At 35.4% G+C, this 16,608-nt stretch overlaps 1 protein-coding gene across 3 annotated transcripts in view; it reads right to left on the reverse strand.

Moving 5' to 3' along the window:
* Positions 1 to 16,608, reverse strand: part of ZNF654 (zinc finger protein 654) — a 99,283-nt gene that overhangs the window by 69,398 nt on the left and 13,277 nt on the right. For all 3 annotated transcript variants that reach the window (XM_024120220.2, XM_007126354.3, XM_055086090.1), the window contains exon 2: positions 7,501 to 7,646. In XM_024120220.2, the coding sequence (XP_023975988.1) occupies positions 7,501 to 7,646 (146 nt within the window). The remainder of the gene's footprint in view (positions 1 to 7,500; positions 7,647 to 16,608) is intronic.

Genomic DNA, 16,608 nt, shown 5'->3' on the forward strand with positions numbered 1-16,608 from the left:
GATGAAAAATCTGAAAGTGAAATTAAGGAAACATTCCCATTTACCACTGCAACAAAAAGAATAAAGTACCTAGCAATAAACCTACCTAAGGCGACAAAAGACCTGTATGCAGAAAACTATATATAAGACACTGATGAAAGAAATTAAAGATAATACAAACAGAACACCATACACAAAAATAAACTCAAAATGGATTAGAGACCTAAATGTAAGACCAGGCACTATAAAACTCTTATTGGAAAACATAGGAAGAACACTCTTTGACATAAATCACAGCAATACCTTTTTTGACCCACCTCCTAGAGTAGTGGAAATAAAACCAAAAATAAACAAATGGGACCAATGAAACTTAAAAGCCTTTGTAAAGCAAAGGAAGCTACAAGCAAGACGGAAAGACATCCCTCAGAATGGGAGAAAATATTTGCAAACGAATCAACGGACAAAGGATTAATCTCCAAAATATATATGCAGCTTAATATTAAAAAAAAAACAACCCAATCAAAAAATGGGCAGAAGACCTAAATAGATATTTCTCCAAAGGAGACATACAGATGGCCAAGAAGCACATGAAAAGCTGCTCAACATCACTAATTATTGGAGAAATGCAAATCAAAACTACAACGAGGTATCACTTCACACCAGTTAGAATGGGCATCATCAGGCCTCATCAGAAAATCTACAAACAACAAATGCTCGAGAGGGTGTGGAGAAAAGGGACCCCTCTTGCACTGTTGGTGGGACTATAAATTGATACAGCCACTATGGAGAACAATATGGAGGTTCCTTAAAAAACTAAAAATTGAATTACCCTATGAGCCAGCAATCCCACTACTAGGCATATACCCAGAGAAAACCATAATTCAAAAAGATACAAGCACCCCAATGTTTACTGCAGCACTATTTACCATAGCCAGGTCATGGAAGCAACCTAAATGCCCACTGACAGACGAATAGATAAAGAAGATGTGGTACATATATACAATGGAATATTACTCAGCCATAAAAAGGAACGAAATTGGGTCATTTGTAGATACGTGGATGAATCTAGAGACTTATACAGAGTGAAGTAAGTTAGAAAGAGAAAAACAAATATCGCATATTAACGCATATATGTGGAACCTAGAAAAATGGTACAGGTGAACCAGTGTGCAGGGCAGAAATTAAGACAGTTATAGAGAAGAAACGTATGGACACCAAGCAGGGAAAGCAGCGGGGTTGGTGGTGGTGGTGGTGTGATGAATTGGGAGATTGGGATTGACATGTATACACTCATGTGTATAAAATGGATGACTAATAAGAACCTGCTGTATAAAAAAATAAAATAAAATTCAAAACAAAATAATTGAAGAGTCAGGAAGTACTAAGAGTTGTTACATATTGTAGAGAAAGGATATACGTACTGATTGGGGCCTAAGAGACTAACACCTTTTGTGGGGCCTGGCACCACTGAAAAAAAATGACACTTTAGAATTAGCCTTTCTTCCTCTGATTTCTAGGCTGTCTCCTAAATTAGTTGAAGCCTGGACTTAAGTTACAAATGTAATCAAATAAAACATAGTTTAATATAGTAGAGACTGAAATTAGGCACAAATTCTATGAAATATGGTACAATTCAGCAACATAATCAGAAAGGGTCACTGATCTCTCAAGTAATATGTGTGGCCCATGATTGACTAGTCACTCTAAACAAGAGGCTGAGTATACCCACTTAGTTCCATGAAAAAGAAGGCCCTTTGGTCTTCTCTCCCTATGCAACTTGACATATATACTTTTAGTGTTTGCCACTGCATATACTAAATGCTACTAGCTGAACTAGTTCCCTCCTCCAGTGGACTATGTTGGTCCTTGTGGACCTAATGGCTGTCAGGCAAATTACTACTTCCATTACTGAACCCTGCCTGGACTGCTGAAATCTATGAACGTTTATTTTCCGCCTGGCTAAAAGGCTAGAAAGGCAGCACTAAAGCTTGCTTTTATGTAAAACTTATAAAGTCTATGTTCTCTGCCTGAAGGTCCGCTTAGTTTCAGGGTGTTTGGCTTTGCTCTACCTGGAAAACTTAGAAATCAGTATTTAACCAATCTAAAACAAGAAAACAACAGGAAAAATAAACAGTCAGAACTTAATTAACTCGGATTTGCAAAAGCCCCCTAACTTCTCAGGCCTCAGTTTTCTTATCTATAAAAAAGGAATTAATTTGATGTCCTTTTTAGTGCCAACACATACATACATACACACACAGCAAAATCTTCATTTCTTTAGAAAATACAGCTTACAAGGAGAGTCAACCCAGGTAAAATTATAATTAGTCAATTTAAGACGATTCTCTACATAACTATTCATTTCCATAAAATTTAAAAAAACACTCAGGTATGAATAAAAACAGAATCCAGTTTCCTTCTCTGTAAAGAACATCTGGGAAAAAGTATAGTTTTTAGAATCTCCCAGTCTACAGAAGGCAGATCTTCACATACGTATTAATTTACAAGGTGGGTATAGGTTTTTATGAAGGTAGATATACAGACCAGACAAAACTACCAGAGAATATAGTAGTTTTATGTTTAACATATAACATATATTTTATATGCATATATTATAAATATATATATTAGCATGAGACAGAATGTTATAAACATTACTTCTTTAGCTCACCTATATATTTTTTAAGTGAATAAAACTTGTAAAATACACTATATATATCATAAACAAGAATTCTACAAATAGATATGAGTTATAATGAAATCCATTAATAACCTGACATCCTGTCCAGGCACCTTGAACATTCTGTTTGCCATTCCTGGGAGTCTCTTTTGCTCCTTCATCTAATTTACTCCCATCATTCCTTCAGAGCTCAGCTCAAGTTTTAGTTCACCGAGCAAATTTTCCCTGACAGGGAAAGGTCCCCTGTTAAACTCTCTCATTGTACCCTATAATTCTTTCTTACTTAACAATGCGTACTAGTGGAGCTGCTTGTGTAATATCTTTTAGCTCTGTAAGGTCTTTAAAACAAGGACTCACCAATCTTATTTTCTATTTTTTCTCTAGAACCAAGCACAGAGATTTACAGAATGAATGAATGAATGATTATGGAATAATTGTTAGAAGAATTTTCTAGCTTAAATATTTCAATAAAATAGAACACTGCTCCAGACTCACTAACTCTTTCAATGGCACCACCATATGGCCATTTCCCCATTTTTCTTCTGGTATTAAAAGTACAATTATCTTTTCCACTGAAGTAAATTCAAATAATGCAGAAAGTTTTCTTTATAAGAAACATTACTATTTAACAAACCACTAAAATAATTTACTTTCTTTTCCCCAGCACTGTCCATCTTAGATAAGAATTACCTTTGCTTAATACATTATTCTTTTCATGAGCAGTAGTTAAAAAAAAAAAGCTAGCAAGCAGTGAAACGTAAGTCAACAAGTGACTTTTTTTTTTAAAGTACTTTTGAAAGCCTTAAAAACATTTTCACATTACAACACAAAAGTTAACAAGATTATACAGATGAAAAGGGGGAAATATCCAAATGGGCACTGAATCAAGAAAAATGCTTCTTGCTTACAAATAATGTATTTTTCAATACTTATTTATTTTCCTCAGAAATCAGCAGAGAATAATTGAAACAGCTTCGGTAGCTTTCAAAATATCATATAAAAATATTCTTTGTAGTGACATCCATTATTTTTGTCTACTTAGCCAGCTCTCCTTCACACTACCGCATTCACTTCTTGAGGAAACTGCTTATCCCTCCAACATTTCTATGGTCCTCACAGGGCTGCCAATGTAGTATCCTCCTTTCCCCTAGCCATGAGGTGGGCTTGCTATCAGATAACCAAAAATCTTACCATACTCTTCTCAACAGAGTGATTAGTTCAAGCAATGGGCACATAACCTCAGCCAGGCCTGAGGTCCCAAAATATTTGGGGGAATAGAAGTGGGAGCAGAGGGTTTCTTCTCCCTTGGTTAATAAAGTAAACTTAATCCAAGAATTGTCAACAGCCCTGAGAGAATGAAGCCAAAAAAGGAAATATGGAAAGGAAGAGAACAATTCTAGATATTTTATTCTCTAGATTCGGAAAATCCTGAAACTAGTTCTAGTCTTTGCTTTTCCATGATTTAGTCATCTAATAAATCCCTCCAAGCCCTTCTTTTTTTGTTTAAACTAGGCTGGGTAGGATTTGTCAATTATAATCAAGAAGTCCTAATACTTCCCATATTCATTTAGGCATCGCAAAAATAAATCTATTTTTTAAAAATAATACATATATTTTAAAAACTGCTGTGCTCTTACAAGTCTAAATAACGTTATATTCTAAACTCTTTTCCCCTCCCACAATTTTTTTTCAGCTTTACTAGGGTATAATTAACAAATAGAAACTGTATATATTTAAGGTATACAAATTGATACATAGTGAAATGATCACCACAATTAAGCTGGTTAACATATCCATCACTTCACATAGCTTCTACAACTTTAAATATATATAAACTTTTAAAGAAGCACAGTGTACATGCGCTCTTTAACATTTTTATGCATATATGTAAATCAAAAAAACATAAAAGTTCACATATATTAAATTTACACATCTTCAATATTTAAAAATGCTAAGTGCATAGAAAGGCTTCAACACTCTCTCTCACTGCCAATGACCCAGAATTAACAACTTTCAGTATTTTTAATAGCTGGTGATAATAAGCTTTGCTAATATTTCTTGATTTACCAATTTTAAATATTATCTCTTAACTTCCTGCTGTGATAGAAGAGAATTAAACTCCTCACACAAGTACATCCTCCCAACAGTTATTCATTATTATTTCCTCTATTATTTATCTTTGTAACTTTACTTACACCTTTATTTATGGTTTCATGTACTGACACTCCATTTTGTAAAATAAGAATTTTAAGGAAGGATATTAGTGCCCTTGTCCTTCACTTTCAACTTGCAATTTCCATCAAATAGTCTTATATTGAAAGGTTAATAATTTTCCTTGGTTCTGTAACTAAAATTATTTTTGTTCTTTAAAAGTTTGAAGTCAATAGCATCATTTACATGAAGAAAACTATATTAAAAATAACATTCAGTGCATATCTAAGTAGTTTGCTATGACTCTGTCCTTTCCTGTTCAGATTATTTTTTCTAATTGCTTTTTTATTTCCTTTGCCTTGTCTACTTTTATCACTACCTTAAATGGTTCCAAATTCTCAAGGTTAGTTTCAAGTCTACATTTTTACTGGATATTCCCCTCTTGGAGGTGACATATCTGTAAGACTTACTATTTAGCAGTGACCCTGGAACTTCTCTTCCATCTATCTTAAGTAAAAGCTACTGTTTTCTAGATCCATTGTCATCTGGTCTTTTTATATTATACCCCATTTTTCTGGAGTACATTCTCTAATAACTTCCCAAGAAAGAGTATGTGGACAAATCAATCTCCTAGGTCCTTACATGCCTGGAAATATTGTTTCTACTCTCACACTTCACTGACAGTTTGAATGAGTATAAAATTCTACACTGAAAATAATTTCTCTTCAAAAATTCAGAGACATAGATTCATTATATTCTACCACCCACTGTTGGTTGTATGAAAACCAATATCAATCTGATGTTTGTTCCTTTGTAGGTGACCTAGTTTTTTCTCTCTAGAAGGTGTTCAAATCTGTTTCGTCATTCTTGTTATTTTCAAAATGCAAAATGATGTATTTACCTGAGTATTTTTTATATTCATTGTGCTGAGCACTTCTTGGGCTCATTTGGTCTGGAAGTTTATGACTTTTATTTCTGGGAAATTATTTTATTATATATTGATTTGAAAATTTCCTCCAACATATATTCTCTAAATTCTTTTTCTGGAACTTCGCTAGTTAAATAATGAACCTCCTACATGAAGTCACTGTATCAGTTTTTTTCTGAGCATTCCTTCACTTTGGTTTTGTTTTACATTCTGGATTATTTTTTCAACTTTACCTTGCAACTTTCCTACAGAATTTTAAATTTTAACCATCACATTTTTTAAATTTCCACAAACTCATTTTTGGTATCTCTTTATTCCTTTCACACAGCATGATATGTTGATGTTTTAATGTCCTACAAATCTTCTCAACTCTCTCTGAAAATGCTAATTATAGATTTTATATTTCCCTTTTAAATGTTTTGTTTTCAACATTAACAGTATTTCTTCCAGAATTTTTTTTTTTTAGTTTGTTTTCACTGTATTTTTTTTCATGTTGAAGGCATTCCCCAAATGTCTGATGATTCCTGAATATCCATTAATATCTAAAGAATAAAGCCACAAGCAGGTTAATTGGGAGCCCTGTGAGCGTGTCTAGAGTTTGGTGACTGTTAAGTTTTTCTTTAGGGTAATTAAGTGATTAGGTAGCAGTCTCAAGAAGAACCCTTAACTGCCAGAACACAAAGGTCACTGCTCCAAAGTCATTTAATTTCATTAGAGAAAAAAAAGAAAGTATCAATGCTGTTTCCCCACCCTACCCTGGCCCTAGGGTCTGGTGAATGGCCTGAATGGAAAAACTGCAATTAACTCCTTTATCTGTATTCTCCCAAAGTATCTCATTCCCTACTCTCTATTTCATACCTTTAATGTTCAAATTCTATACCTCCCTAGGATTCCAAAGGGAAGGAGGCAGGACAGATGGTCTTCCTCCTATCTTATAAGGCAGAGGATAATTTTGTTTTATATGCTACCCACAGTTTCACAAAATGTTTTACAAATAATAAAGTATACACATACATAAAAATAAATATATAAAACAGGAGTTTTACAAAATAATACTTATCCCATGAGACACACTCTGATATTTCCTATTGTATTTTGTAATGCTGATAAATGAATTCACAACCCACTAATGTGATGTGCATGTAATGTGAGGAACAACAACAACAAAAAATTAAGTTGTGACTTGCTCTGACATGTTTCAAAGACACTCCTCTATCTGTTTTCTTTCCCAAAGAAAATTGTTGAAATCTTTTCATTCACTGATGACTCTTCTCTATTTTCTTTTCACTGTATTTCCCTCTTTTACTTCTTTACTATTTTAGTAGGATCTAGGAGGGCAAAAAGGATAAATACAAGTGCTCAGTTTGTGATCTTTAACTCAAAGTCCTTTACAAGTATTTTTAAAACCCAAAGTTTCCTAACCTCTTTCTGGCCTGATTTAAGATCCCTCTGCTAACTATGATGGCCTCAACTGCTGCTGGGATTTATCATTAAAGTTTGCCAAGGGAATCTGGGGAATTAAAAAGGAAAGGAAAGTGCTAGTAGTAAACCTAAGAATCTATATAACAATTCCACTTAACTCTAAAGCTAAAAGTAAAATTGTGGTTAAATGTTCAAAATTAAACCTAAACACTTAAATGAAGAAACAGAAATCTTTTTGAGGGAAGACTTTAGGAAAGGTTCCTTCTGCAGAGAAAATAATCAAAAACCAGTTCTCAAATATATCAAGAAAATACTTTCATAAGAAGTAAAGAGTACTTACAAAGCAAGGCTACTCAAAACATATTGTACGTGCTCACATTCATCTGGGAATGATGCACTGGCTGATGTAAAACAGCAAAGTGCAGTCTGAAGAACCTGAAGCTGTGGCAAAGGGACCTGCCATCTTCCAGCATAATCTTCAACCACCTGATAGGGAAGCAATCCAAAAAGTACATTATTAGAGAAAATGTTAAATTTGGATAAAACTTACCAGATAAATTAAAACATTAGTTCAGCATGAACACATGATTTAGGAAGGGGAAAAAGTTCTTTATTGTTTAGTTTCATGGTATACATCTGAAAATAAAATGAACTATTATTTGAAAATGTGGAAAAGAAATATAGTATATAAATGACCACATAGTTCAACTGCCAAATCTTTACCAAATGTTGTAACAAATGCCTTCACATCCCATATCTAGTTTTTTGTCAAAATGCCAATTATCAAATATTAAAATAGCTAGACAGTAGACTATAGTAATAAAGAAAATTAGAAATGAGCATGCATTATTATTACATTATTTACAAGACTGAACTCTAAACATTCTGGCAACAAATGAGTATTATAGTGGTGTGATACTCTGATTAGGAAAGTTTAAACTGTACCATACTGAGGAGAAAAGAATACAGAATATAATCAGTCTTGGCTCTGTCACTTAACTAGTTTTATGAATTGGGTAAGTCATCTTCCTTCTCTATGTATTAGTTGCCTCACCATAAAATGGAGATAATAATGCTTATCTTGCAGATTTACTCTGAAGCTAAATTGGGAATAATTTATGAGAAAACATTTTAGAACTATCAATTGCTATAAAATGTTAATTATGACCTCTCATATGCAAGACTGCTGTATTAAAACTATTATATTCTAGAAATTCATCTTATAAAACAGGTTGGCAAACTATGGCATATAGGCCAAATTCAGCCTGCTACACATTTTTGCATGACCTACAAGGTAAGAAATGGATGTTACATTTTCAAATGGTTGAAAAAAACATTTTGTGATGTATGAAAATCACATGAAATTCAAATTTCAATGTCCATAAAGTCTTATTGGAACATAACCAGGTTCATCCATTTACATATTATCTATGGCTGCTTTCCTGCTACAACAGGTTAAGTAGCTGTGACAGAAATCATATGGCTCACAACGTCTAGAATGTTTAATATCTGACCCTTTACAGAAAAAGTTTGCCAACTCCTGATTTAAAAGCTGGTAAAACTAGAGCAGAGTAGAAAAGCCAAGAACATTCAGAGCTCAAGGACTTTTCATACTAATCACTTCCTGTTGGAGATAATTTTCCATGAGTCTCTTGTATTTCCACAGTTTTTTAAAAGAGGCCCTGGCTGCCTTCATCCTTTCAAAGATGTTTATAGGGAACAGCCTTGAAAAATAGAGATGATATCCATGATTCCCCTGTCCAAAGCAATGTGTCTCTCTGGAGCAAAGGTCAGGCAGATATGCTTGCACACCATTATAAAAGATTAGGAATCCCTAAGCTTGGGGTTCATAAGCTGTGATATAAACTTACTATGAGCTCAGGATCCACCTGGGCCATTCACATCACCTTTGTGACACTTGAGGGGCAAAGGGATCCATCATGAACTTGAAGCACATGCTCCTTGCTGTGCCATGAGTAACAGAGTCTGCTATCTCTGACCCAGGAGTTTCATGTCTTGGGCCAACATTTGTGAAACTGTGGCAATCTACCTTAGATAAAATCCCAGACACTTCACACTTGTTTGACAATTCCAAATTTCATTACCAGGTGTCTAGCATGTCTCCAATGTTTCTAGGAACATGTATGGATAAAGAAGAAAGCTAGAGAGTATTAGCTCTGTGAACTTGTATCCCCCTTCTATATCTAGTAGTCCTTACTAGCTGGGAAGTAAAAACTACTAGTAACTATGATGACTCCAAGTAGGACAAATTTTTCCAAACCACCACAGGCAAAAAAAAAGAAGAAGGAGAAGAAAGTTAGATAAATGGTGGTTTCCTGGCTTTAAGTTTTCTCTTCACTGAAGTGTTTGACCACCTTTATTGCCTCTTTTGGGCCCCCACACCACCATTCTGGTGCCACATAAAAAACAGGTACCTAACAGACTCACATTTTTTCTACCTTTAATCCAAAATAGTTTGCCCTAATACATTTCTACTTACAACCATATTCACTTCCTATTTATGGGCTGGGTTTATCTGCTTAGAAGAGAAGCTTTCTACTTTCTCAGGTTCTATTCTCATTGTAGCTTCCCTCATTCACCAAGATTCGGCTATTAATACCCTGCCTGATCCAGCTGAGCCCAAACCTAACACAATAAAAGTACTTGTGCACAACACCTCCAGTAGGTTTCCCACAATACCCTTGAAGGGACATAAACAAAACCGGCTGAAATTTACATACAGTTCGCCCTCAGTATCTGTGGATGATTGGTTCCAGGATCCCCCACCCCATACCAAAATCTGCAGATGCTCAAGTCCTTTATATAATGTATTTGCATATAACCTACACACATCCTCTGGTATACTTTAAATCATCTCTAGATTACTTATAATACCTAATACAATGTAAATACTATGTAAATAGTTGCTGGCACATAGCAAATTCAAGTTTTGTGTTTTGGAACTTTCTGGAATTTTTTTTCCAATTTTTTTTTTTTTTTTTGCGGTACGCGGGCCTCTCACTGTTGTGGCCTCTCCCGTTGCGGAGCACAGGCTCCGGACGCACAGGATCAGCGGCCATGGCTCATGGGCCCAGCCACTCCGCGGCATGTGGGATCCTCTCCCGGACCAGGGCATGAACCCGTGTCCCCTGCATCGGCAGGCGGACTCTCAACCACTGCGCCACCAGGGAAGCCCTCCACATATTTTTGATCCCGTTGGTTGAATCCACAGATGTGGAACCCACAGATACAGAGGGCTGACTGTACCTTCTTATACTGTTTAATGTCATGCCAGACACTAATAATTCACTATAACATTCACTATAGCACTACTTTTTAAATATTTTCCTTAAAATATGTAAAACTATACATTACATTGTCTTTTTACTTTGAAAGTTTTCTCCTGCATTATAACTGTTATCATAAGCACTCAGGTAATGAGAGCTGATACCATGACATCATAATCTGAATGTGCTCTACCAGATCACTGTGCAGTGAGCAACACATCTTACATTTGTCATTTTCTTTGGTATTCTAATAAGTAACAGGTTTTACTGTTACTATGTAAAGAACTGCTATATAATTACATTCTTTACTTAAGAACATGATCCAAATTACTACAGACTGAAATGTGTCCCCCTAAAGTTCATGTACTGAAGTCTTAACCCCAGTGTGACAGTATCTGGAAATAGGACTCTTAGGAAGTAATTTAGGTTAAATGATGTCATAAGGAAGGGGTCCTAATCAGATAGTATTGGTGGCCTTATAACAAGAGGAAGAGAGGAGAGATCTTTCTGTCCCTCTACATGCATGCACTGAGGAAAGGCCATGGTGAGGCCACAGAGAGAAGGCAGCAGTCTGCAAGCCAGGAAGAGTGTCTTTGCCAGAACTCGACCATGCCGGCACCCTGATCTCAGACTTCTAGCCTCAAGAACTGAGAAAATAAATTTCTATTCTTTAAGCTGCCAAGTCTGTGATATTTTGTTATGGCAGCCAGAGCTGCCTAATACACAAATGTATAAAAATAATACAAACGTAGCAGTCTAGGAACCCCTAAAATATCATATAAAGTGATTGACTAAAATACGATTATCTGTTTCTTAACTGAATTCTCCTTTTTTCTAATGTAACAATGAAGACTACCAAACACTAGTTTGTCACTGAGCAAACAATCCTCTTGATTTCTAAATCCAGGTAATAATAGACTAGATCATTAACACAGTTATCACACATGACTTTACTTTTGTTAGCTGGCCATTCACATCCCTGTCATTTTCCTACCTGAAACCTCCCATTGGCATCAACTTTCATTATATCAAACACTTCACAGGTGTCAGTGGAGCTGTTCACTAATGTTAATTTCATTACTTGTTTACAGTGAATCCACCCACTTTTAAAATCTGATTTACAAACGATGGCCATTATCATATGTGATTAGCCACATCACAACTACCTTCCATTCTAAGAGCTTCAACAAATGCCTATAATACATGCCAATCTATGCACTGAATAAATTTGTTAATCTTCTAAATACCTAAAATAAACATTGTAAGAAACATTAAGTTAGCCTTTTCCCCATCCCCTTTCAGTATGATTAGGTTATTCATTTGTAATATACCTACCATATATATATATATATATATATAATTTCCTAGCTCTGTCCATTGAGAGGGCCACGGAGCAATGACACCTCAGTAGCAACATACACACTTAGGGCCCAAATCTTGGTTTCTAAACACTATTCTCAAATATGAGGAACTTGGGGCTCCTCAGGCACAAGGAACTCGGGCTGCTCAAGCCCTCCTCCAGCAGGGATGGAAGAGGGAAAATAACATGATAGGACTAAGTAATGAAATGCTGAAACAGTGATGGAATATAAGAACATGGGAGCCAACCTGAAGGTGCTCCGAGCAGTTAAAGCTAGAACAATTTGAGCAACAAAATAAATGATGATCGTATTTGACTTTAATACATGAAACCAGATAAATATCCATGAGTCCCTACAAATAATCAATTTAATCAACAAGTGTAAGAGACAGCTCTTCCTCACAGAAGAAGACTAATTAATAAACATAGAACAAAAGAGAGAAATAGAGAATCACCATTAGGCAAATACTGTACACAGCAATGAATATTGCAGACAAGATCCATGGAACAATGCTAATATTAGTGGGTGAAAAGTTTGAGGAGATGCAGGATTTGCAGTTTCAAAGCATCTCCCGCAAGACCGTTATCAACTACAAACAGATAGCAACTTTAGAGTGGAGAAACCCCACAGACACAAACTTAACAAAGCCATCAAGGTAATATCACCAATAAGTAATAAAGCATATTATTATCATAAATCTCTTGATATGAAGCCCCAAGAAATACAAAAGCATTTTTGTGGTACTTTTGCCAAAAATGCATAAACTCATTCCAATCATGACAAATCATCAAACAAACCCAAACTGTAGGATAGTCTACCAAAAAAATTGATCAGTACTCTTCAAACATGTTAAGGTCATGAAAGAAAAAACTGAAGAACTGTTACAGAATGGAACAGACTAAGGAGAAATAACAACTAAATACAATTTGAGATCAGAAATAACACTCTGGAACAGAAAAAGAGCATTGGTGGAAAACCAGTGAAAAGTATCACTCCCAGAAGACTCTCATCTCCCTCCTGGAGTATGTTGCATCCATATGGTATGAGGCAGGCCAGAGTCCTCCCTTATGGCTGCCTGAGTATCAACTTAAAGACCCAACTTTTCTCTTAAGTAGGTCCAAAGGTAAGTAGTAGGCTCATTTCAAAGGCTTTAGATCAATTTTGGTACCTGTCAATTTTTCCTTTGATTCCCAACTCACTAGAGAGAATAATATACTGAATGCTCCCTGTATAAACATTAAAATTGGCACACAGACAAGGGAACCCCAAAATATATGGAAATGTATATGAATATCAAATGAACATGTTGGGTGAACAAATATCTTCGTTTGCCTGCAGCTGGTGATATCCACAGATGTGTGTGCACATGATAATGTCTTAACTAGCATGGGCTAAGCAAAAATCTGCATCTGACTTCAATTTGGCAGGGCCACTAAGGCAAAAGAAATAAAAGCAAAAATAAACAAATGGGACCTAAACTTAAAAGCTTTTGCACAGCAAAGGAAACCATCGACAAAAGGAAAAAACCTACGAAATGGGAGAAAATATATGCAAATGATGCGACCAACAAGGGGTTAATATCCAAAATATACACAGTTCATACAGCTCAATTAGAAAAAAAAAATGAGCAGAAGACCTGAAAAGACATTTTCCCAAAGAAGACATACAGATGGCTAACAGGCACATGAAAAGATGCTCAATATCGCTAATTATAAGAGAAATGCAAATCAAAACCACAATTAGGTATCACCTCACACCTGTCAGAATGGCTATCATCAAAAAGTCTACAGATAACAAATGTTGGAGAGGATATGGAGAAAGGGGAACCCTTCTACACTGTTGGTGGTAATGTAAATCGGTGTAGCCACTGTGGAAAAGAGTACGGAGGTTCCTTAAAAAACTAAAAATAGAAATACCATATGATCTAGCAATTCCACTTCTGGGTATATATATGGAAAAAAGCCCACAAAAACTTTAATTCGAAGATACATGCGCCCTGATGTTCACAGCAGCATTATTTACAATAGCCAAGACATGGAAGCAACCCAAGTGCCCATCAACAGATAACTGAATTAAGATGTAGCATATATATACAATGCAATATTAGCCACAAAAAAATTTAAAAATACTGCCATTTGCAGCAACATGGATGGACCTAGAGAATATTATGCTTGGTGAAATATGTGAAAGACAAATACTATATGATATATGTGGAATCTAAAAAATAATACAAATGAATGTATATGCAAAACAGAAACAGACTCACAGATACAGAAAACAAACTCGCAGTTACCAAAGGGGAACGGGAAGGGGGGAGGGACAAATTAGGGGTGTGTGATTAACAGATACAAGCTGCTATATATAAAAGAGATAAGCAACAGAATATACCATAAAGCACAAGGAATTATACCCATTATCTTGTAATGACCTATAGTGGAATATAATCTGCAAAAATAATGAATCATTACACTGCACATCTGAAATTAACACAATATTGTAAATCAACTATACTTCAATTAAAAAAAAAAATTAGCATGGCCTGGCCACAGATGGTATTATAGGTGTGGCTGAGGCAATAATTATATTATTGAATTTTTTAAATGTCCATTAGCCATATAGGTTTTTTAGATATTAGTAGGTGGAAATCCTTTTTGTTCCTTCTGTCTGGTTTCTCAACAAAGACTACAAGCCAGAGGATTAAACTGAAAAGCTGGTTAAGTTCCATATGGGTCTTAGCACACTAGTGTGTGAATGTCTAGACTTTAAATTGTTAATATTAGTCTTAGATCAGCTGACTTAATTCTGTCCCTCTTAATTGTGTTCTCAGAGAACAGCTCTTATATTAATGTGACTTGTCCAAAGGCTTCTAGAGTCACTGTCATAATATAATCTCCAGTAACTTCTGAGATTGATATGTACACGAATTGAATCAAAGCTATAGATGTCAAGATTTTATCTGAGTTCAGTGAAGATGTCCAGTGGATTTTATTAAGTGCAGAGATAAAGAAGGGTCAAGGTTCTTTATTGTTTAGGGCATAAATCACTTTCCTAGGATGAGGAAGAAAAAAAGCTCAATGGAATTATTACAAAATCAAAGCCAAAAGGGAAACTTTTAAAAGGCCTATGCCTCAAAAACTAACTTTAGGTACCAGGTTTGCTTAGTCTCAAGAAGAACTAAATTTGTTTTAAAAAGATGATAAACTTTCAATTAAAATAACAGTGGAAGAGTTAAAATAAATAAATAAAAGGAGGTCATATTAAGATGGAAGAAGAGAGGGACTTCCTTAAAAGTAAGTTCAATCTCAGAAGCTAGACTAGTCAGATATGAAAAAAGACAAAGGAAATATATATACCAGAACTGTGTGTTCCTAAAGATGGAATGGGAGAAAAAAGTATTTTAGTTGCTACTCATCAGAAAGGAAGGGTGACTGATTCCAAAGGTATCTAACAGAGGGATAGCAGGTAACTGTAGGATGGAAATCTCGGTGAACTGAACTGGAAATTCAAGTATGGTAAGATGGTATTTTAAAGAAATAGACAGAAAGTACATAATAAAAGTGAAAAAAACCACACCATGAAGACTGCGACTGCTATACAGTAACATAAAATACGTACAGATTGGAAAGGTTAAAAAAAGCTGAGAGATTACCTTTAAATACCTGAAGAATTTCAGGTGCATTTCAAATTACTAGTTATTACAGAGGGCAATGTATGGTATGGCATGGTGTCACAAAGAAAAGTGCCCCAGGAACTCAAAGTTAGGCCTCAGGGAGTGGACAAGGAAAAGCAAAACTGAAGAAAAACAAAATAAGAGGTCAGACCTAGGTTTTATGTTGAGCTGGTAAGACATCCTTAAACCTGGGAGAAGAGAGTGGGAAAAATCTGTTTGATAATAAATGCTTTTTGATAAACTCAGAATTCCTTGACTTTCATCTCTGACATTATGGCAGATCTTACAAGACATAATTGAAGTATAATAAAACCTAAGCCCAAAAGAAAAGAGAAAAGGAAAGGAAGACAAGAGGGCCCAACTTAAGAATAGGCTAAAACATAAACAAAAACAGAAACCAACTATGTTTATCTGAAATGGCATATCCTATTATTGCTGAAAGGAATGTGACAAAAAGGAATGTTTACACTGCCAATGAGGTAGAACAAATTATGCAAGGCCTATAACAGTTAAAAGCAGAATAAAGAAAGGGTCTAGAGAAGCAAGTGGCTGAAGAGATACTGTCTTTACTGGGCTCCTATGAGTGCAGACACCAGAAACATTAAAAGTAGCTTCATTTCAGGTACCCATTTATGGTTATTATCCAAATAATACAAATATGGGGCACAAGAGGAGTGCTTTTATGATTTTAGCTCAATAGGCCTAAGAATTTCAGGGAAGTGGCAAAAGCCAAGGTAGCACAGGGCTAAAAATGTCTTGGCACAGGTTGGTGATGGAGAAGTCCAGAGACAAGGGCAGAACACTAGTATGGAAATTGCAAGGTTGGAGCCTTGTAGGGCCTTGTAGAGATTATACTTTGAGCTTTACATACTACAAGTAAGTGATACACTCTTTACAAGAGGCAGTATAGAAATTGTGCCACTAAACAGAATCTATACTCACTGTAGCACAGGAGTACCAGGACAACACAGAAAAAATGGAATATAAAGGAAATCTAAAGGGAGAGACATCAAGTATGACCTGGTGCCTGCGGCTATAATCCATGGAAATTTATAAACTCTGCAAGCCAGAAATTCAGACACAGCTTTCAAGGAAGTAGAAATGTTCAGGTAAAGTGCTTCCACCCCTCA

Source organism: Physeter macrocephalus, chromosome 1 (genome assembly GCF_002837175.3).
Source record: "Physeter macrocephalus isolate SW-GA chromosome 1, ASM283717v5, whole genome shotgun sequence".
NCBI classification, from domain to species: Eukaryota; Metazoa; Chordata; class Mammalia; order Artiodactyla; family Physeteridae; genus Physeter; species Physeter macrocephalus.